Consider the following 24,314-nt stretch of genomic DNA (forward strand, 5'->3'; position numbering starts at 1 on the left):
TTATGCCATTATTGTAAACCACAGTTACAATGCTAAATAAAATGGATAAATTTGACATTTTTGTCCCTCATTCTCTCATAATTACATCTTTGATTCCACTGGAATGTGGGTGCAAGCCATTTGGTTTGTTTGCTCAAACGACCTGCGCTCCTGAGTGTTGACTTCCAAGACCAATCAATCAAAGATTACTCGTCTTGCACGTTGGTGGGGGTGCCGTAAAACAATGGGAAAAGTTCAAAACTATAAGTTTCAAAATAAAAGAAAAAAACATTTGATTGACTGTGTCTCAAATAAAGTACAGACATTCATGTGACCTCATTTTATCATTCCTGAAAGTTTGTCTTTTTTGAGAGAGAATGTGAGTTATCAAGAATAGGAATCATTTGACTTAACTCGTCAAACTGAAAAAATCCTTCAACTATTTCTCGTCCTGGAAAAATTCTTTTTGCGAGAATCAACCACTTCTTTCATTCTTCCTTGCTACAAGGTTGTGAAAACAAAATAACGATGGATACCTCACAGCCCTACACTGGGGCAATGAAAGGCACCATGCACAAACCTCAAGCGAACCTAGGGGTAGATCCAAAGTTCTCACTTGTCGATGTTTTTAAACAAAAAAAAGGGGGGACAAACCCTAGGATTTCAATGGATTGATTAAACATCAAACGACTCCATTGCCATCACTCCAAAATGGTCAAGTGTTTAAATCAAACAAAACATACACTCTGAGGGAGTTCCCGTAGAGATTTGCAAAAGATAAGATGAGGTTTCATGAATTATCACCTCTTTCAAAAGGACAGTCAATCTGGGTTTTCCGAAAAAATCAAATCGAAATCACAAAATAGGGAAAGAATGTCACGAGATTGTACAACTTTCCATAACATTGCATTGTTGCATACGAAGTTTGCATTTACTGCATTTCAAGACAAAGGTTGCATGCATCTGGATCCCTAAAAATCATGTTAACTACATAGATTTCCTACATCTAATGTCCAATCTTTTTGAATTCGGAATGACCGGCCCTCTCAATGAGTCAATCTCTTGCTTTCTCATAAGGGTGGACCCTTGAGGACTACACGTCCTCACCTTCAAAGGACTACACGTCCTCGCCTTGAGGACTACACGTCCTCACCTTCAGAGGGCTACAAGCCTTCACCTTTAGAGGACTACATGTCCTCCCCTTGAGGACTACACGTCCTCTCCTTCAGAGGACTACACGTCCTCACCTTCAGAGGGCTACACGCCCTCGCCTATAGAGGACTACACATCCTCGCCTTCAGAGGACTACATGTCCTCCCCTTCAGAGGACTACACGCCCTCCCCATCAGAGGGCTACACGCCCTCACCTTCAGAGGACTACACGTCCTCACCTTCAGAGGTTGCACGCCCTCGCCATCATAGGGCTACATGCCCTCACCTTCAGAGGACTACACGTCCTCACCTTCATAGGGCTGCACGCCCTCGCCCTCATAGGGCTACACGCCCTCACCTTCAGAGGACTACACGTCCTCGCCTTCAGAGGGCTACACGCCCTTGCCTTTAGAGGACTACACGTCCTCGCCTTTAGAGGGCTACATGCCCTAACCTTCAGAGGGCTACACGTCCTCACGTTCAAAGGGCTACACGTCCTCACCTTCATAGGGCTACACGCCCTCACCTTTAGAAGACTACACGTCCTCGCCTTCAGGGGCTACACGCCCTCACCTTCAGAGGGCTACACATCCCCACCATCAGAGGACTACACGTCCTCGCCTTTAGAGGACTACATGTCCTCCCCTTCAGAGGGATACACGCCCTCACCTTCAGAGGACTACATGTCCTCGCCTTTAGTGGGCTCCACTCCCTCACCTTCAGAGGGCTACGCATCCTTGCCATCAGAAGACTACACGTCCTCGCCTTCAAAGGACTACACATCCTCGCCTTCCGAGGGCTACATGCCCTCCCTTTCAGAGGACTACATGTCCTCGCCTTCAGAGGGCTACATGTCCTCACCTTCAGAGGGATACACGTCCTCGCCTTCAGAGGACTGCACGCCCTTGCCTTTATAGGGTTACATGCCCTCGCCTTCATAGGACTCCATATTTGCGCCTTCAGAGAACTCAAGGTCCTCCACCCTTAATGCTTAATCGAGGCTTGCGCTCCCGGTTAAGGGGCTAGTAGTTTCCTTTTATCAGTTCTTGGGCCACCCCCTGATCTTAGAGAAGGGCCAACTGTGAGAGCACAACTAGAGGGAGGCTATCGTGCAGCCACTATGCATACTAGGGCAAGATTTCACCCGCACCGCTGCAAAGAGATGAGTGCGGATCATGCGCACCAACATGACCACTCTTACACAAATATGGATGGCGTTGCTACTTAGCAACATTCTGCCTAGCGACCACAATGTCGATCTCCCTCTGTGGAAGTATCAGTTGGTCTGTGCCGTCATGACATAGGTAAGTATGCACGTGGCTCAACTGATCTCTGATGCCACCCACTATTTGCAAGGATTGCGCCCACAAGACACCCAATGGACCCGGAAGAGCCCAACAGGGCCCTGTGGTTTTCAGCTCTGGTTACGGTCCTCTGTTAGTCCGACAGGGTGCCCGTCCCCCCAGCAAGGTCATGCCATCGTGACATAGGTAAGTATGCACTTCTCTCAACTGATTTCTAATGTCATCTATTATTTGCAGGGATCGCGCCTGCAAGACACCCAGCGGACCCGGAGAAGTCCAATAGGGTCTTGGGGTTTCCAGCTCTGATTACGGGCCTCTTTCAGTTCTACGGAGTGCCTATCTCCCCCAGCAAGGTCATCAGGCCCCCTACTAACTGAGCTTTCATCAAGAAGTACTGCACCCCCAGGTAGGCACAGGGCGAGACACCACGACAGCCTGGGGATGGCCTGCAACGGGCAACAGACGCACCGCCGCCACCTCCAAAGCCCCTCAACTCATCTACAAAAGCTAGAGCGTTGCCTACGACCCGTGGTCAACCAGCAGGCGACCAAGTCCAAAGCCAAAGGTAAGCAAAAGTACTAGGTCCGTGACCGGCAATCATCACGCGTCCAGCTCAAGACGTTAAAGAAACACTACTAGGAGGCAACCTTGTACCCTTTAAATTTCTGCTTGTTATTTGATCACCTTTTGTTTCTCAAGTCATAGTAGGACGCACCTAGTTGCTCATGATCCTAGGAATTTAAATAAAACAAGCACAAGCTCGGAAGGTAGTCATACCTCACAAAATATATGTATGTGTGTTTAGGTAGTAAAAATACCTTGGATACGCATGTATATAGCAAAAATACCTCACAAAATATATATATATATATATATATATATATATATATATATATATATATATATATATATATATATATATATCTGTGTGTGTGTGTGTGTGTATGTTTAGGTTGTGAAAATACCTTGGATATGCATGTATATAGCAAAAATACCTCACAAAAATATACATATGTTTAGGTAGCAAAATACCTCATAAAAAAACAGAAAACAGAAAAGTAAAATAAAAATACTTTGGTTGACTAAAAGCCAGCACGCTTTTGAAAATAATTAGTTTCCAGTTTTTCTTTGAAAAAAAGATTCACCGATCAAAACAAAGGGTTTTGTTGAAAACAACGTGTATACACCTGAAGGTGAATGCTGTGAAAATTTTCCTGAACACCCAAAATGGACTCGGATGAATGCATGAATTGATAAAAGAACATGTTTTGGAAATACTGGGTTGACTTAATAGGGAAAATGAATCCTGAGCCCTAGTGTCACGTGACCATAAAAACTAGATGCTTGAGTGTCCACATGGGTGCGTGCATGACTAGTTTTGCATAAAATTTCCAAATCATCATTGTTGCATGTGTGTCATGGAAATAATGTGGGACATCCCCTTTATCCCTGAACCGCTGGCCAAACCCACACCCTGGCATATATCATGTCCAGCCGTTCTACAAGCCTTGAGCCAAAATCCCAACTTACCATAACCCTTGACCCAGGGTGAGAATGTCCATCCTTGCCCTCGAAAGAAAACAAAGAAAAGAAAGTTCCCGATCAAAGATCGGAAGAAAGAAAAAGAAGAAAATTCCCAATCAAGATTGGAAGAAAGCAAAAAAAAGAAAGAAAAATTCCCGACCAAAGATCGAAAGAAAACAAAATATACAGAAAGGTCTTTGGACCAGACAATATTTGAACAATACAGAATTGTCATAAGGAAACAAGAAAAGAAAGAAAACCACGACTTGAAGTGGTCCCCTCCCTTTGATTGCCAACCAAAATCCTGTGCCCTAGCAACTTTCTCGCCCCGCACTAAACAAAAACAGAAAAGGAAAAGGACCAAACAGTCAAAACCAAATTCCTCACCAAAACACCATTCCCGAAAAAGTCCTATTGATCCATGATCACACACGTAATCTTTGATTTGATAGGAAATGATACACAAAATCAAGTCATGACATATCTAGGGTTCGAAATTAGGATAAAACCCTTACCTGTGGGAGAGTGATACGCTTTGAGTGTTTTTCTTCTATTTTGTTGGACCCAGTGTTTCCTCTAAATGGTCGTTTAGAAACGAAACTCTAACATCCAAAATCTCATTTATGGTTATGAGAAAAATTTCATCAGCATACTCGCCTTCCCCAATAGACACATTTGTTTTTCATAAAAAATCATATGTTGCTCTGAGCAGTTGGAGGTTTTGTTTCTTTACTAAAGCATGTTCGCATTTTAGTGAGAGAACACTAAGACTATTTTAGTCTCACTTTTGCAAGAACTACGTAGGTATGAGTTTCTCATCATAGATTGAGGATACGTAGGAGCAAAAGCCTTGCTTTTGTCGACTGCCCCACCATTTTTTACCGTGACCCAAGAGTCCGATAGCATGCGGAGACACCTTACGGTTATCCGCACCTTGACATTCAGAGACCCCAAGTTCGATGGACAAGCAGAGGCCAATATGGTCATCTGTTCCCTTTCCGGAGATGTCAGCATCTTCCGGTAGAGACTATTTTAGTCTCACACATTACAAAAGCAAGAACTACGTAGGTCAAAGTTCCTCATCACAAATTGAGGATACGTAGGAGCAAAAGCCTCGCTTTTGTCGACCGTCCCACCTTTTGCTATCGTGGCCTATGAGTCCGATAACATGCGGAGATACCCAAGCGGTTATTTGTACAAACGGTTTCTATCATCCTGACCCATGAAGACAGGTGACATGCGGAGATACCCAAGTGGTTATCCGCACAAATGATTTTTGTTAATCCTAACCCGTGAAGTTATGTGGCAGGCGAAGATACCCAAGTGGTTATCCGTATAAATACTCTTTCGCTAGCCGTCAGACTCAGAGTCTGGTAGCATGCAGAGACTAACGTCGTCTTCTGTACCCTTTGTCAATAAGGGGTAAGCAAACCCGTTGACACGTGAAGACTTACGTCGTCTTCTGCACCTTCGTCATCCTGACCCTTGAAGTCAGGTGTCATGCGAAGATACCTAAGCGGTTATTCGTACAAACGGTTTCTGTCATCCTGACCCACGAAGCCAGGTGACATGCGGAGATACCCAAGTGCTTATCCGCACATACGATTTATGTTAATCCTAACCCGTGAAGTTAGGTGCCAGGTGAAGATACCCAAGTGGTTATCCGTATAAACACTATTTCGCTATCTATCAAACTCAGAGTCCGGTAGCATGTAGAGACTAACGTCGTCTTCTACATCCTTTGTCAATCAGGGGCAAGCAAACCCATTGGCACGTGGAGACTTACGTTGTCTTCTACACCTTTGTCATCCTGACCCGTGAAGTCAGGTGACATGCGGAGATACCCAAGCGGTTATCCGTACAAACGGTTTCTGTCATTCTAACCCACGAAGTCAGGTGACATGCGGAGATACCCAAGCGGTTATCCGTACAAACGGTTTCTGTCATCCTAACCCATGAAGTTAGGTGACATGCGGAGATACCCAAGCGGTTATCCATACAAATGGTTTCTGTCATCCTGACCCATGAAGTCAGGTGACATGCGGAGATACCCAGGTGATTATCCGCACAAACGATTTCTGTTAATCCTAACCCGTGAAGTTAGGTGGCAGGCAGAGATACCCAAGTGGTTATCCGTATAAACACTATTTCACTATCCATCAGACTCAAAGTTTGGTAGCATGCAGAGACTAACGTCATCTTCTGCACCCTTTGTCAATCAGGGGCAAGCAAACCCGTTGACACGCAGAGACTTACGTCGTCTTCTGCACCTTTTGTCACCCAGGGACAGCGAGTCAGGTGGCAGGCAGAGATACCTTATGGTTATCCGCACCTTTTGTCAACCAAGGCGAACGAGTTCGATGGTATCGGGATGATGTTGGTCGTCCGATTCTGATTATTTTGAAAATTTTTGCAGGTTTTACTTTTGTCGTCCAGAGACAACGAGTCCGGTGACATGCGGCGAATACCTTATGGTTATCCGCACCTTTTGTCAACCAAGGCGAACGAGTTCGATGGTATCGAGATGATGTTGGTCGTCCGATTCTGATTATTTTTTGAAAATTTTTGCAGGTTTTACTTTCGTCATCCAGAGACATTCAAGTCCGACGATGCGCAAGATTCTTCTCTGCTAGGCAGGGACGATCGAGTTCGATAGCATGTGGAAATGTCATGGTTATCCTGTTTTATCGCTTTCAAGGCACTGAAGTTTTGCTGACGCTCCTGATGCCTTTTCTTTTCTTTCTGAATGACAGGTTCCGCTGGTTAGGATATTGATTGGCCGAATGATGTTCCACTCGAACGAAATTAGTGTCTTATCTTTACTTCCCTTTTATCTCCAATAAAAGATAAGTCAAGAGGGGCAACTGTCATACCCTAATTTCGTTTGGGGACCATTGTTTTTTGGCATGCGACTTTTGCTTGACCACCTCAAAATGTTTAACACCCATCGTTGTGGAATCCGTAAAGTTCTGAGATGTTTCAAGAAGAAATCGATCAAAAACACGAAAATGGAAGTGTATTTAGCAAAGTGGGGTGTGTGTAAATAAACTGTTACACTCTAATTTCATCCGAGGACCATTGTTGATCGCTTCGAAAGTCTTAACACTCATCACGGTGGAATCCGTAAAGTTTCGGGAGATTTTGGAAAGAAAACGGCCAAAAACACAAAAATGAGGGGGTGAACTTATCAAGATGGGGTGTAAATGGCAATTCGAATCTAGGCCCTTCCAGAACATTTTGGAAATTGGGTTGCTTAAGGAGGAAGCAACTAGGCGGCAAGCTCCTCCACGTTGTTGAAAAATGGTTTCCGCGGCTTCCATGGCTTCCGTAAAATTTCCAAAAACCTTGGGTAAGCATATTTCACTTAACATTGGTGAAAGGGAAGATAAAAAAAGATGAAAATCAAATCCGAAACACTTCCATAAGGCTTCCGTAACTTTTCCATAAAGTACGAAAAGAGGGTTGAACTTAGTAATTAGGGTGCGCTTAGAAATTTTCCTCAAGAAACCTCTGGGCGGCAAGCACCTCTGTTTTTCCCTATAAATAAGGGAGGGAGGCTGTTTCAAAAATATTTCAGACCCCTTGGCTATGCATTTCAACTATTTTGGGTGAAAAAATGTGTTTTCATGAAGAAAATCCAAGGCGAGGTGCTTCCATAACGCTTCCGAGACATTCCGTAAGCGATTTTGTGGAAATTCTTCATCGTTCTTCACCGTTCTTCATTCGTTCTTCATCGTTCTTTGATCTTCAACCGGTAATTTCCCAAAATCTAATCTTTCAATTCATTCTATGTACCCATAGTGGTCCCTACTTGTTTTGTGTACTTTCACTTCCATTTCGCCTACTATCAGTTTTCTTTTCTTCCGCTTTAACGAGCTTTTAAACGTTTATTTAAGTCATTTTCTCATCTAATAAATGATAAAATGAATTTCAACCGATCATTTGCGTTGTAATCTCACTTAATCACTATTAAAGCAAAATGTAACCGATCGTTCACGTTGTAACCTCGGTTAAACCAAAAAAGCAAAATAATAATAAAATAATCAAAACATCTTGAAAAAATAATAATAAAATAATCAAAATATCTTGAAAAAATAATAATAAAATAATCAAAATATATTTGAATAAAATAATCAAAAAAATCAATCAGACGTTTTTCTTTGAAAGTTTCCTTGAATGAATTGACTAATAACCAAAGTGAAACTAAGGCTAAAATCAACTCACAAATCAAGCTTTGTCCGTAAAAGTCACTTAGAACCGTTTTAAGGTCCAACGCCTTAAACAGTCCTCTTTGCTTTTATCAGTTAACATGGACCGTTCAAAAGTATAAAATCAACTCATAACTTTACCACTTTTGCAAGAACTACGTAGGTCTGATTTCCTCATCGCAATTGAGGACACATAGGAGCAAAAGCCTTGCTTTTGTCGACCACCCCAAGAAATTGTTAATGGTCCAATGCCTTAAGTTTCTCTCCTTTCAAAATCAAAAGATCATTTAATGGTCCAACACCTTAAATGACCTTTTGTTCGGTTAAAATATATCTTGCGAAAATAGATAAAAACAACTTAACCAACGTTTAGTTCTCAAAGAACTACATAGGTCTGATTTCCTCATCGCAATTGAGGATACGTAGGAGCGAGCAAAACACCCTTGTCAACCACAAAAAGATAAAAAAATAGAAAAAAAAACACAAAAAACATAAAAACACAAAAAAAACATAAAAAAGGAAAAATAAAACATTTTGAAGTCATATTTGCACACTTGATTAAAGGTTGTCGTCCTTTGTGACGGACGCGTGGGGTGCTAATAACTTCCCCGTGCGTAAAAACTACTCCCGAACCTTTCACGATTAAAGTTTGTAGACCACACCTTTCCAGTTTTTCCGACGTTTTCCTCGAATAAACGTTGGTGGTGACTCCATGCATTTTCCTTTCTTGGAAGATGCACCTGTGAGCCCCGCGTCGTCATCCCACCGAAGGGTAGGTTGCGACATTAGTACTTTCATTTTGTGTGTTTAATAATCATTTTCTCTCAATTTCAAGTTAATTAGGAAAGCTTTAAAAAGTGTTGTTTTTCACCTTCTCGCTATGCCAATCTGCTGGCTTAGCGAGTGTTCGCTAAGCGCAACATTCATGGGCTAAGTGCGAGGAAGACTCTGGAAGAAGATGAGTTGTATAGGTTCACTAAGCGCACCGCTTCATCTCACTAAGCGCACCGCTTCAGTCAATCTGCTAAGAGAGAAAGGCACGTGCTAAGCCAAAATCCACTAATGTGCGCTAAGCGGTCCATAATTGCGCTAAGCGCATGAGCACGAACAAGGCCACCTATTTAAGCTAGAAATTAGATTTTGTGAGGGGAGTTTGGGCTGGGATTCAGAGCTTTGCATGTCTAGAGATTATAGAGAGAGAAAGGTCCAAGTTCCAAAGAGTTTTGAGAGATTTTGCTATGTTAAGATCTGCAGAGACTAGAGCTTGATGCAGGAGCCAGTTTGAGAGCTTGAGATGAGTTTGTGAGTGATTGTGAGATCCTAGAATTTCTACCCGGAATTTTGTAAGTGTTACATTTAATATATATATATATATATATATATATATATATATATATATATATATATATATATATATATATATATATATATATATATATATATATATATATTCTTGGTAGAAGTATGTACATTGGGGAAAAGATACGCGAGTTATACTAATTAACAAAGAGTAACCCATAACCGAACGGTTATAGAGTAATTCGCAATTTATTAGTCTAAAAATTATCGTTTTGCGTGCAACTTAAAATTTAACAAATCAACCTCTGAACCACGCTCAGGGTCTCATTCTGAGCGTTTTGATATATATATTGCTTACTTTCGAAAACGGGCCCCGACAGGTGCAGAGAAACGCGAGGAACTGGAACCAGAGAGGCGCATGCAAACCGAGGCAGAATTTCAGCATCCAAAAGGTCAATTATTTTTCCCCTTTGTGGCTAAGTATGAAGTCAAATCAAGGGAAAAAGGTGGGCCCTTATTGCTCCACTTAAAATGAGACATGTGGCATTGCTTTATGAGAAAAAAAAAAGAAAAAAAAATATTTTTTTTCAAAAAAAAAAAGCCAAATTCTCTCTCCTTCTTCAGAAATTTCAATAGCTCTCTCTTCCTCCCTTTCACGTTGCTTTTCTTCTTTCTCCTTCCCCACCATTGTTGTCCATTAAAGCTCCAAAATTCCTCCGCATTTCTACTCCAAATTGCAAGGAGAAGCCATTTTCGGAGTCTTGACACACACCTCTACTTCGTGGGGCTTCAAATTTCAGGTATGGGTGGACTTCTTCTCACATGAAATTTGTGGGTGTTGGGTTTTTGGGAGATATGATGGGTAGTTCTACTAGATTAATGCCTTAGGGTAGTCATTTGTGAAGGAATTTTGTCGAAATCATGTTAAACTTGACATGTTTGATGTAAGTAAAATTACCCATGCTGATTTAGGGTTTTATGATGATGGCATTGTGATATTTGTATGCTGAAATTGTTGATGGAAAACAGGTAGAGATGATGGGGAGAGTTAACTTAGGGTTAATTGTGAGAATGATGATGTTGTGAGTGGAAAAGTGTGAGATTTTGAGGGTTAGAAAATTCAAATTTGGGGTTAGTGGAAATTGGAGTCTAAAGTGAGTTGATTCTAGTTTAGAATGTCAATTAGGACTTGTAGGATGGCTGGGGCAGAGCAAATGAGAAAAAATGGGTGACAAATGTGAAAGAAAAGAGCCATTTCTAGGGTAAATTGGGTGTTGAGAGGTCAAATTTTGAATCGGTGGAGTTTTCACCTTAAAACCAGTTTGAGCAAGTCTAAATCAATGTTATAGACTTGATTGAGATGAGAGTTTACCCCAAAAATTACTCAATTCTCATTTTCACCTTCCAAACCTTGAGAATTCACTAAATTGGTGGATTTTGGATACCTATATTTTGATTTTCCTTGGGCTGAAGTTTGTTTTTGGTTTAAATATGATTTATATATGATTTAGGACTTGTAGAATCCAATTTGAGCAAAATTGGATGTGGGCAAGTTGGATTTCGAAATCTGTCATATTATGCAGAAAAATGCTGTCAAAATTGTGCAGCAGTTTTTTTTAACATAGTGCAGAAAAATGGTTATGCATTGCTAGTCATGGGAAGAGTAGTACATCTCGTGTTCCAGGCATTTTCTACCAGATCCCAACGGTCAAAATGTAGATTTATGTACTAGGAACCTCCAGTAAAATTCTCAAGGCGATCCAACGGTTAACGAATCGGAACAAAGAGAATGTTATTGGGGTATTTGAGTAGGGAAAACTGTGGAATTTGAATGAGTTTTGGGCAGAGTTTTCTGCCTCTACTCTATTTTCTTGGTTTAGGGTAGTTTCATGATAATTGGAATTGAATTGGTTGGATATTGTGGAAGCTTGGAGGGGTTGATGGGGACCCAGTGTTGAGAGGAACGAGGATAAGGGCTACGTAGGAGTCCGTGAGCTCAGTTGAAAGGTGGGCAATTGGGGATGGTGTGTTTATGTTTGACTTGTGGAAGTGGGAGAGTTGATTTGCGCCATCGCCCGATCGGCACCTAGTACCACCTATGATGGGTGCCCCATAATCCAATAAGCTTGATGTGAGAAAGCGTGGAAGAGTCAATCTTCCTACTTTTGTTTGTTGACCACAGAGTGGTACCTGAAGATATGTCGCGGGGGTTAGGAGACCTTGGGGACGTCAGGTGGGGTGCTATTGCCCAAAACCAAGCTTGACTAATCCCGACCCAACCCGGGCATAGTCGGTCAATGAGAACCTATGACGTACCTAAGCAAGCGAGCTCCTGGCAGTCAACCAATAAAAGAACAAAGTCCACGAAGCAAGGAGGCTTGTGTGGCGGCTGGCCAGCTATGTATCTTGGGAGGTATCTGGAAATTAGCCTCTGGGAATCTATTACCATTCGTGGGTAATCGATTACAGGGCTTAAAAAATGGAGACAGGATGTTAAAATGGCCTCTGGTAATCGATTACCAATGATGTGTAATCGATTACACATAGTGACAGGGCACTGGTAATCGATTACCAATTGGGTGCAATCGATTACACAGGGTGATAGGGCACTGGTAATCGATTACCATGTATGTGTAATCGATTGCACAGTGTAATTTTTAGTTTCCAATGTGTAAAGGTTGTGTAATTCGTTTTTGGGCACTGGTAATCGATTACATACTTTGGTAATCGATTACCAGAGAGGAAATCCCTTGAGTAGGACATTTTGACTATGCGTAGCCGTTATGGGACGCATTGTATGTTACCTGTGTAGAATTCTTGTGAAAGAGTCTACCTTCTTTCTTTCATCTCTTGTAGATCGCGATGGCAGCGCAGTTGATCCATGATCGTGTTGTGATGGAGTGCCTAGAGGGTGTTTGGGAGACCCTCGAAGGCAATGAGAGGTGCCGATTCCGTGGCACAATTCGACTTACTGCTACTTCATTAGTACATTCGGAGGAACCCGCACGCACACTTCAGCAGCCTGTGGAGTGAATACTACCTACACCTACTCCATATCGACTAGCTGAGCCGATTCATGTGATAGAGGTGTCATCCTCTGAAGAAGATATTGAAGAGGACCCAGAGGAGTTACCTCCTGAACCTGCTGTGGATGCCCTTGACTTCCCAGAGGATGATGAGGACCCACTCCCTGATGTTGATTCTCTAGAGGATGTTATGTCAGCATCTGAGGCAGACTCTACAGAGGAGAGCGGCCCTGGAGGGACAGCGAATAGTGACGACTCTTCATCGTAGCAGACAACTCCTTAGACTAGGCGTACATACTTTTTGTGGGTGGGTGTATCTAGTTCAGACTGCTAGGTTTACTCTTTTGATTTTGGGAGGGTAGACCTATTGTATAGAAATTTTGATGGTTGTATATATTGTGGCTGAAGTCACCACAGTTGTTACCTTTGCTCTGGATGTCACTATGTTATTTTGCTAACTCCCATGTTTTGGACAATTTTAGATAATAAATATAATTATGTTTAATCTTGTTATTTGAAAAGGAAGTGTTAACAGACTTTATTTGAGAAGAGTTTACCGACCGCATCTTATTATTTTTTTTTCACATGACGACCTAAAATGATGGCTGGTATATTTTTGAAAGAGCAAAATAGTTTAGAGGTTATGAGTGATCAGAAAGAAATGAATCCGAATAGAGTTAAGAATTGGCCATTCAGGACTCTATAGTGATAATTTTCCTTCTGAATTTAATTACCGTGAAATGAATAACAATGAGAGAAAAAAAAAGAGAGAAAGAGAAAAAAAAAATTTCCATGGTTTCCGCTGTTTAATTTTTTACTATTAAACCAGTCATTATTTAGGGACGCCACAAGATGCACCCGTGAGCCCCGCGTCGCCATCCCGCCGAAGGGTAGGTTGCGACATTAGTACTTTCATTTTGTGTGTTTAATAATCATTTTCTCTCAATTTCAAGTTAATTAGGCAAGCTTTGAAAAGTGTTGTTTTTCACCTTCTCCCTAAGCCAATCTGCTGGCTTAGCAAGTGTTCGCTAAGCGCAACATTCATGGGCTAAGTGCGAGGAAGACTCTAGAAGAAGATGAGCTGTACAGGTTCACTAAGCGCACCGCTTCATCTCACTAAGCGCACCGCTTCGATCAATCCACTAAGAGAGAAAGGCACGCGCTAAGCCAAAATTCAATAATGTGCGCTAAGCGGTCAATAATTGCGCTAAGCGCATAAGCACGAACAAGGCCACCTATTTAAGCCAGAAATTAGATTTTGTGATGGGAGTTTGGGCTGGGATTCAGAGCTTTGCATGTCTAGAGATTATAGAGAGAAAGGTCCAAGTTCCAAAGAGTTTTGAGAGATTTTGCTATGTTAAGATCTGCAGAGACTAGAGCTTGAAGCAGGATCCGGTTTGAGAGCTTGAGATGAGTTTGTGAGTGATTGTGAGATCCTAGAGGTGAAGGAGACATCCTCACCACTTGTATTTTTGCAATCTTTCATCTTTTTCTTCTCTTTGTTGTAAAGAAGGCTTCCTGGTTATGGAAAGCTAAATCCTCTGTTGGATCTTCTCTGTAGGTACCTGATGTAAATATATTTCTATCTATTTAATGATGTTTTGTGTGTTTTCTATGCTATTTGCTTTTCACTCCAGTATGCTTTTACCTTGATCACGTAGATGCATGCTTTTTTAGGGTCATTCAACAGTGGAAACTGGTCTAATTCTAAAGTCCTTGGTAGTACAGGGCTAAGTTGTCGTACTATCACGAGGAATCGGGGTGCGATAATTTAGTTGTGTATGTGTGTCTTAATGCGATTCTGGTTGAGTTTAGTCCAACAAAAGGAATCTGCGGACGATGCTTGATTAGGATTAGGCTAAACTATCATGAGGAATCGGGGTTTAGTATCTCAGGAGACACCATAGGAACACATGAGCATTGTTAGATAGAGAATATCCTTTTAGCATCAGGCACCTATTAGGAAGGCCAACGTGTTTTCTACTTGTTTTTACACATCATTTCTCTCGCGTGATTTTCCTTTATGCACAAATAGTTTACACACCTGTTCATATTCACACTTATCTTTACACACCAGACACCTATTTGCTGAAATATCCTACCCAATAACACAAGTTCCTCGAGAGTTCGATACTTGGTTCTTACCGTTTTATACTACTTATGTGATCCGGTGCGCTTGCCAGAAGCTAACAAAAGCGGAGAAAATCATTAAGGCGTTGGACCTTGAAATGATCTCAAGTGATATTTGATAAAAAGAAGAGGTTATGAATTGGTTTTATCTTGGTTTTGTTTATTAACTTTCAACCTCTTTATAGACGACTTTACAATACTAGTGATCGATTAAGATTGAACTTTACAAAGAAATGAGATCACCGATGATAGATGGAGGAAATGAATATGCACAAAACAAAATGGGGGACCCCTAAGGGTTCATAGATCTCATTCAAATCTTGAAAACAAAACTAACCAATGGTCGCACGAAGAATACCGAATGAGGAATGGTGTAGAGATTGATCATAGTCGCGATTCGGCAGTGCCTCAGCTTCGTTTTCTCTTCTTTCTTCTTCTTCTCCCTTATTCCTCTCAATTTCTCTCAATGCTGAATGCTGGAACCTCTCGTCAGCCTCCCTAGCACACCTATTTATAGGAAAATAGGTAATTGGGACAATGGCAACTCGCCTAGGTGAGCTGATGCTTACTCCTGAAGTAACTGGCTCGCCCAGGCGAGCTGGTTACTTCACCCTGAAGTCTTTTGGGGGCGCAGGCGAGCCAAAGGCTAGCCTGGGCGAGCTAGGGTCCAGGAAACTTAATGAAAAGTCCCTTTTGCCCCTCCTTTTTTGTATCTTTTGCATTCTTGATCAAAACATGAAACGATCCTTCATTTTATGCAGTAATTGGTGTCGAACAACGCAATCCAGCTAGTGAGAATCAAAACATCAATGAATGATAGTCCCCAGATGAAATTAGGGTCTGACAACAAGGACAAGCATACATTCCCATAATTGGTTTCCTTGACCCCAATTATGGTATCAAAGCCATAAAATTATAATAAACTCATCTCACCTATCGTGAGCTCCCTGTCAGCTCCTCTCTGCATCGCTTAGAGACCTCTCTCGTTCACATTTGTCAGTCCAAGCACAAGGTTCTATATGCCAAATCGAAGGGAATTTAGTATAGATTTAAAACACAAGGTTAATAATAACATTCGGGGTCAATTACTCCTGTCAAAACAAAATGGGCTAAGGGGTGTTTTGGGTTCTACTACAAGGAGACGTCATTTTGAGGTGAATTTTTCAAAGATAACTTTTACAACACCAATTCTATAAAAAATCACGAAAACAACACCAATTCTATAAAAAGATAACTTTTACAACGTCTCATTTTGAAGGGTTTTTCAAAGGAAGTGTAAAAACACCATATTACAGTACCCAAAACACAAGAGATACTAAGAGAAGCTCAAACTAACTAAGAGAAATGCTTAGAAGTCAAGATTACCTCAGAGAAGCTACAAAAGAAAGGATTAAGAGCTTGTTCTCCACCAAATCCTTAAGGTGGATTCTGAGGATTCCGCTCCGATTAAAATTTTTCTCTCTGTGTGGTGGTTTGGAGGCAAGCAACGACGACTCATGGTGGCCACCGGTAGTCATAGGTGGTGGAGGAGGAGTTTCTAGGGTGGTTTGGTGAAGTTTTGAGAGAGGGAGGTGTGAAAATCGTGTTTTTCACGCTAAAGAACATATTTATAATCTATAGATCTCGTTTTCCAAGCTCATCTTGCTAAGCAGGAATGCACTTTTGGTGCTAAGCACAACTTTTTGCGCTTAGCGCAATTTCTCTGGGGTTAGGATTTGTGTTAAGCACGACAATTCGTGTTGAGCGAAATTCCTCTTGTGCTGAGCGCAACATTTCACGTTGAGCGTAATTCCTTCTCGGGTTGGAATTGCGCTTAGCACGCTTCTTGCGCTATGCGAGATGTCAAAAATTGCTAATTTTCAAATCCCAACGCTCAAAACGTGAATATATGGGTTATGAACCTATAACCCAAAATTGAAGGCGATCCAACGATTAACGTATCCAAGATTGTGGTTTTACCGAATTAGGTTTAGGTAAAACTTGAAATCTCATAATTTCGACTTAAGTCAATAAAACTCCACATAATTCAACATTCACATCAAGCAAATCACACATGGTTAATTCAAACAATATCTTAACTCATCCAAGTCAATCACATAACCAAATAACAAGATAAATACATTTAAACATTTATTTACAGTTAGTGAAATTTTATAGCATTACATGGCGGATTGTGACTGATGGTGTGGTTGATGGGGCAGCACTATTGTGTATGGAAATGGATGTGGTAAGGTATGGTCATGGTGGTAGGCGCCCATTGATGGGAGGCAAAGTGCAACTGATGAAACCCATTGTTGATGGCCTCACAAAGAAGGAAAAAAACCATACAGTTACGCCGGAAAATTTGACGGTGGCGATAATAATTGGTTTGGAGTATGACGAGGAATGTGGTGTTTGGATGAATGACAGTGGTGAAGGGAAATGGTACTATAAATTTTGGTGACTGATGTTGGGACATCACCATGTGTGACAGCGGCAGCTATGGTGGTCATTGATGGGTGAGATGATATGCGGCCATGGAGGAGTGGTAACGATCGCTGAATCGTTTCAAAACAATAAAAAAAATTAGGATTAATTATACAATACAAGAATTATCTAGGTCAACTCAGAGATACAATTCACTTTGGTTCTGGCTTCATGTTAGACTTTTGGCAAGTGTACCAATTGTCATTGTAGGTTTCACATTTATAAAAGAGTTCATCTCCACATGGACTTGAGTTTACTTAATTCATTCGGATAAAGGTTATCAGTTCAATAGTTATGTACAAATCTAATCGAATGTCATTTGTCTTAGTTTAACAAACTAAAGACAACTTAAAGTAAAAGAATAGTGAAAATAATGAAATTACGGGAATAGTGGAAATAACAGAAATATGAAAATAATGGAAAGACGAAAGTAACAGAAATAACAGAATTCAGTGCATCGGAAATACGTAAATTACAGAAACAATAATAACAACTTTAGATTAATTCAAGAAAACATAGGATTGAATTTCATCATTTATACCCTTAGTATCCTAATAAGATTAACATATATGAATCATTTTCCAATATTACTGATGCACACATTAAGTTATCCAAAGTCGATTGCTCGCACTTGGAACCTAAGAATATTTACTAAATATCGATCCCTCACATATGCAGTAAATATCCCAGCATTACAATTATATTCTTGTACTTTTTGCAATCAAAACGTTATGTTCTATTCCTAGCAAAATAACGTAGAGAGTAAAATCATTCGGTTCAAATTCTAAGATTACATTCCATACACCCTACTCAATCAATTGAGTTAAACCTCTTTGATAAATGAGTTTGCATTTAAATTTTAGTAAACTAAAACTTTATTATATTTTAAAGTGAATATATATATTTTTTGTCTATAGAAATTGAATAAGATATCAGAGGGTTACAACACTCACACAACCTGTTCAATCAACTAAATTAGACAGTTTAATTATATTTATATTTCTTTAATTATTTTTAAAATAAGCTCACTTCAAGTCGTATTAATATATTATTTTTATTATTATATACAACATTACCAACAACTAGTAGGACCACAGCTATGCCGATTCCTCAATCAAAAAAAAAAAAAAAAAGAGCTATGGCAATTCGATTTCTAAAAAGATAAATAATGGATAATGGTTAAATTATTGACAGGACCTTTGAAGAATAGTCAACAATAATTTTTATAGCCATGCCTTAGTCAAAGGACAAATAATGTCAATACGCGACATACACATTAGAATAATTTATAAAATTAAAAAAAATGTTTGATGGCCATATGGATGTACATCAACAGGTAAGGAAAATAAATGATAATTTATTGAAGATATGATGAGAAAGAGGGAGGCCAAATAGGTGTTATGTATCATTGCACTAAAATAAAATTGTCCCTCTTGACAACATGACTTTAAAATAATACTCAACTTGTTAAACAATGAAATATAAAAATAGTTAAGTGTCGGAGACAGTCATTATGAAAAAGCCAGAAGAAGTCAAATTACGTCAATATTTTATAATATTGTTTGAAGCTTCCCTGAAGAAAAAAAACGATCAGGTTGTTTAGTTTCTTCGGTTGAATCTCTGTGAATGTTATAGATATTTTATAATCAAATTCAATTTTTATCAATAAAAATAAAAAGCGAACCATATTGTGATGTAATTATGTAAATTGTAAATATCCTACAACCACCACCTAAATAGCAAGCGCAGCCAAAATTGACCACATAGCAAAGTACCCCCATGCGGAATCACAGTTTGCACTCACACCAGGCGGCTTTCATCCTCGTAGTTCAACTGGCACACCCTTTAAAGATAGGCCTGAGGCTGCAAATTAAAGCATTTACACAACCACACGATGCTGAATTTTCTTAATTTTTCTCTTCTATTGACGCTGTTGTTTCTTCTGTGGAAGCCTGCGATAAGCAAAAACGGGTGCACGGATAAGTGTGGACGCGTTCGCATTCAATTTCCATTCTACCTCAGAAATAATAGCAAATTGAATCACACCACCACCGCCTATTCTTCTGGGTTCGATCTGCTATGTACGGATGCAGATGAGACTGTGCTGGAGCTGCCTTCTGTTCCAATAAAACTGTTTGTCAAAAGCATAGATTACAAGTTGCAGCAAATCCAAATCTACGACCCTCAAAATTGCCTTCCCAGGGAACTCATAAAACTCGGCAATTCCTCTGTTGCTCCATTTAAATTCCAATCATTTGGTGGGAATAATGTTTCCTTCTTCCGCTGCAACTCAATGTCATCATCATGCCCAATTTTGCAACTTGGATATGAAGGTGACTTTATTGATCCTGAAATAATATCTTGCACCAAGGTGAGTGATGTTTTCTCCGTCCAGTGGCAAGTGAATAATTACTTGGGGAACGCGGTGGTTATGGAATGGTCCAAGCCTGACTGCAGTACCTGTGAAGCACAAGGGCATAAATGTAAATACAAGAATGGTACTCAAGGTGAAACTGAATGTTTCATTTGCCCAACAAACAGGATTTCAACATCAAGTGTTGTTCTTATTGCTGCAGGTATGTTGCATTGCATTGCATATTGTTTGCCATTTCCTTTCTCTGTTCTCTGTTATTTATATTTTGTCTAACGGAAGAAAAAAACCAACAGGGGGAATAGTTGGAATGATTCTTTTGCTGGTGGTGGTCAAGGCGTTGTTGCATTTGTATGACCATTATATGACGAAAGGAGAAGACCGGGCTCGAATGGAGAAATTCTTGGAGGATTATAGGGCAATGAAGCCTACTAGATTCACTTATGCTGATATTAAGAGAATCACAAATGGGTTTAGGGAAAGTTTAGGGGAAGGAGCTCATGGAGCAGTCTTCAAAGGAATGCTCTCCCGAGAAATTCTCGTTGCCGTGAAGATACTCAATGACACAGTGGGAGATGGAAAGGATTTCATAAACGAAGTGGGAACCATGGGCAAAATTCATCATGTTAACGTTGTTCGCTTGCTTGGATTCTGTGCAGATGGATTCCACCGCGCTCTCGTCTATGATTTCTTCCCTAACGGATCACTGCAGAGATTCTTGGCTCCACCGGACAACAAGGATGTTTTCCTTGGTTGGGAGAAGTTGCAACAAATTGCTCTTGGTGTTGCCAAAGGGGTTGAGTATCTCCACCTTGGCTGTGATCAAAGAATACTTCACTTTGACATCAATCCTCACAATATTTTAATAGATGACCATTTTGTTCCAAAAATCACTGATTTTGGACTTGCCAAGTTGTGTCCCAAAAATCAAAGTACAGTTTCTATAACTGCTGCTAGGGGAACCTTAGGCTACATTGCTCCTGAAGTTTTCTCAAGAAACTTTGGTAATGTTTCTTATAAGTCTGACATTTATAGTTATGGAATGTTGCTCTTAGAGATGGTGGGAGGAAGAAAGAATACAAATATGTCAGCAGAGGAAAGTTTCCAAGTTTTGTACCCTGAATGGATCCATAATTTGCTCAAAAGCAGAGACGTGCAAGTTACTATTGAGGATGAGGGAGATGTTAGAATTGCCAAGAAACTTGCCATTGTAGGACTTTGGTGCATTGAGTGGAACCCAATAGACCGTCCATCCATGAAAACTGTGATACAAATGCTTGAAGGAGATGGAGACAAGTTAATTGCACCACCTACTCCTTTTGACAAGACCAGCTCTTCTAGAACAAGTGTAGTTGCTCCAACAAGACGCCAGAATTTTGAGTTGGAAATTATTAATGAAATAGAAGAATAAATAAAGTCTCGTTTAGGTTTTCATCAAATGTAATCTGTACTTTATAGAAATTGTAACACATAAGTCTATTACCCTTATCTTGTTATTAATTTGCTTGCTTATTGTTTTACATTTTGCTTCAACGATTATACTTATGGAATTTTAGCTTTGAGTACTTGTCCGAATAGGACATGCTCTAATGGTGCGATGCTTTTTATTTTTTCTGCTTCCACTGATTGTAATTGTGTTAAAATACCCTTATTTAGCCTTCACAATGGAAGCTAATGATCCCTCTTGTCGAATTAAAAATATTATTAGCCAATGCATTTTTTACCATTTCTATTTGATGGATGCCACTGAATTTGATACAACTCTTGGGGTTTTCCAGACAAGGAAAGACAAGTGCTATTAATAATAGAGTTTGATGACTCACGATAATTTCAACATCCAAATCAATGGAAAAAAATATCACCTCACAAAAAGATTGAAAGTATGTTTTAGTATGAATCAATGTGATAACTGATGCAATTCTATCCCCCAAGGACATTAGATAGAAGACTCTAAGAACATTGAGCCAGAGAAATGCAGGAGAAGACCCTAGGGTTCTCATGAGCCTTAGGCTAGATTTTAGGCTCATGGGCTAAGTATGAACTCACTTATTTTGGTACATATTAGATTAGGGTTTCATTATTTTTGGGCATTGTATTTAGGGTTCCATAGTGTAGGGAGGGTACCCTAGTAATGTAGGATTTTTCAGCCCATGTATTTTAGGACACCTAAACTAGTTTTTGTATTAGGGATAGTCTTGTAATTTCACATGCATTAAGTGCACTATTTGATGTGTGTGTTGGGAGAGAAATTTATTTGAATTAGGAGAAGTCCAATCCAATTAAATTTTGGACCAGCCTAAGGGGGAGGTGAACATTTGCTTGCTCCACCCCATTGCCACATCATATATCACACTTTGTGCATGTCCTTCATGCTTTACATGCCTCATGACACCTAAGCACACTTAGTGGAGAATCTTGGACTTGATCTTGAATTAGCGGGTTGAACCATAGCTGAAATTCACCAACCATAATTAGTGAAATTTTGGCTCCAAATTTACCTCCACAAATTCAAATTCAAATTTAAGTGAAATTTGAATAAAAATTCAAATTTCCCTCCAATTTTGTGTGACACTTAGGCTATAAATAGAGGCCTTGTGTTTGGATTTTGTCAACTTTGATCATTTGAGAAATTATACTTTAAAGTTCAGACCTCATTTGAGGCATAAATTTCGTGCCCCTTCTCTCCCTCTCCCTCAACTCATGTTCTCTTACCTTCAAGTTCTTATCCATGGCTTCCTATGGTAGTGAGCTTGTTCTTGAATCATCTTCTCCTTAAAGTGGCGTCTCCAATCATCTTTCGTCCTTCTCCAATCCGCTGCCATTGATCTTCAAGAATCAAAGGACTCCATTGATAAAGAAGATCCAAGGCCTACAAGCTCTACATGGAGCTACATCATGTGGTATCAGAGTATTTTCATCTAGGTGATGTTCTTTTGCTTCCTCTATCTTTTATTTGGTCAATTCACTTTAATTCCTTGAAATTGATTTTGTGGAGCCAAATTTTGGAGCCAAAATTTCACTAATTATGATTAGTGAATTTTAGTTATGGTTCAGCCCACTAATCCAAGATCAAGTCCAAGATTCTCCACTAAGTTTGCTTAGGTGTCATGAGGCATGTAAAGCATGAAGGACATGCATAAAGTGTGACTATATGATGTGGCAATGGGGTGTAGCAAGCAAATGCTCACCTCACCCTCTAAAATTTAATTGGATTGGGCTTCTCCCAATTCAATTAAATTTATTTTCAAACACACACATCAAATATTCACTTAATGCATGTGAAATTACAAAACTACCCCTAATACAAAAACTAGTCTAGGTGCCCTAAAATACAAGGGTTGAAAAATCCTACATTTCTAGGGTACCTTACCTATATTATGAAGCTCTAAATACAAGGCCAAAAAATAATGAAACATTAATCTATTATGTAGAAAGATAAGCGGGTTCATACTTAGCCCATGGGCCCGAAATCTACCCTAAGGCTCATGAGAACCCTAGTGATGGAAGCTTGCTTGTGGGGCTTCTTTGGAGGCTGGATCTTTGAGCTTCAATGAGGTCCTTTAATGGTGGTTTTCCACCATGGAGATGTAGCATAAGACAAAGGAGAAGAGGTGAGAGGAGGCGCCATCCACTAGGGAATAAGCCATGGAAGAAGGAGCTTCACCACCAAGATGAGCCTTGGATAAGAAGCTTGGAGAGGATGCTTCAATGGAGGAAAAGAAAGAGGGAGAGAAAGAGAGAGGGGGGAGCATGAAATTGAAGGAAGAAAAAGGGAGAGAAGTTGAACTTTGAATTTTGTCTCACAAGACTCTCATTCATCAAATTACAACAAGTGTTACACATGCTTCTATTTATAGACAAGGTAGCTTGCTTGAGAAACTTTCTTGAGAAAATTTCCTTGAGAAGCTTCTTTGGGAAAACTTCCTTGAGAAGATAGAGCTTAGCTACATACACCCTCTCATAACTAAGCTCACCTCCTTGAGAAACTTGCTTAAGAAGATTCCTAAAGAAGTTATATCTTAGCTACACACACCTCTCTAATAGCTAAGTTCACCTCCTTGAGATGAGAAGCTAGAGCTTAGCTATACACCCCCTATAATAGCTAAGCTCACCCCTATGCCAAAAAACATGAAAATGCAAAAAAAATTCTTACTACAAAGAATACTCAAATTGCCTCGAAATACAAGGCGAAAACCCTATACTACTAGAATGGCCAAAATACAAGGCCCAAACGAAGGAAAAACCTATTCTAATATTTACAAAGAGAAGCGGGCTCGTACTTAGTCCATGGGCTTGAAATCTACCCTAAGGCTCATGAGAACCCTAGGGCCTTCCCTTGGATCTCTGGCACAATCTACTTGGAGTCTTCTATCCAATGCCCTTGCGGGGTAGGATTGCATCATTCCCTCCACCTTGGAAAGGATTTGACCTCAAATCCCAAGGTTCTTCATACTTTGGGCTCCTTCCCTCGACACCTGTAAAAGGAACAAAAACATATGTATTAGTAGTGTTTGGTATGTTGAAGTAAGGTAAGGTCTGAAAACCCATTTCCTGGGCATCTTCCCATGAATGAACATGGTTCCTCACCAACTCAATGAGTGGTGCTACAAGTATAGAAAAATATGGGACAAACTTTTGTAAATGTTTGTTAAGCCATGGAAGCCCCAAATTTTTCTTATACTCGGTGGAGTGGGCCACTCAGGAATGAACTTTATTCTCTTAGGGTTCATGGGAACCCCTTGATCACTATTTGAAAAATTAAGAAAACTAACGCAATAAAACATACCTTTTTCTATATTTTCATATTGATGATTCATACCAAAAAGTATGACAAACCTAAGGTGTCCCATATGAG

At 40.1% G+C, this 24,314-nt stretch overlaps 1 protein-coding gene across 1 annotated transcript; it reads left to right on the top strand.

Annotated features, from left to right (window-relative positions):
* The first annotated feature begins 18,811 nt into the window (after positions 1–18,811).
* LOC114397930 (rust resistance kinase Lr10-like) lies at positions 18,812–21,069 on the top strand. The gene is made up of 2 exons (XM_028359999.1): positions 18,812–19,664; positions 19,756–21,069. The coding sequence occupies exons 1-2, from the start codon at positions 18,983–18,985 to the stop codon at positions 20,868–20,870; spliced, it is 1,797 nt and encodes a 598-aa protein (XP_028215800.1). The 5' UTR covers positions 18,812–18,982; the 3' UTR covers positions 20,871–21,069.
* Positions 21,070–24,314: the final 3,245 nt, after the last annotated feature.

Source organism: Glycine soja, chromosome 19 (genome assembly GCF_004193775.1).
Source record: "Glycine soja cultivar W05 chromosome 19, ASM419377v2, whole genome shotgun sequence".
NCBI lineage: Eukaryota > Viridiplantae > Streptophyta > Magnoliopsida > Fabales > Fabaceae > Glycine > Glycine soja.

Coding starts and splice junctions, on each gene's coding strand:
- LOC114397930 (XM_028359999.1), top strand. CDS start 18,983: ATGCTGAATTTTCTTAATTTTTCTCTTCTATTGACGCTGTTGTTTCTT. Junction 19,665..19,755: donor TGTTGTTCTTATTGCTGCAG/GTATGTTGCATT, acceptor AAAAACCAACAG/GGGGAATAGTTGGAATGATT.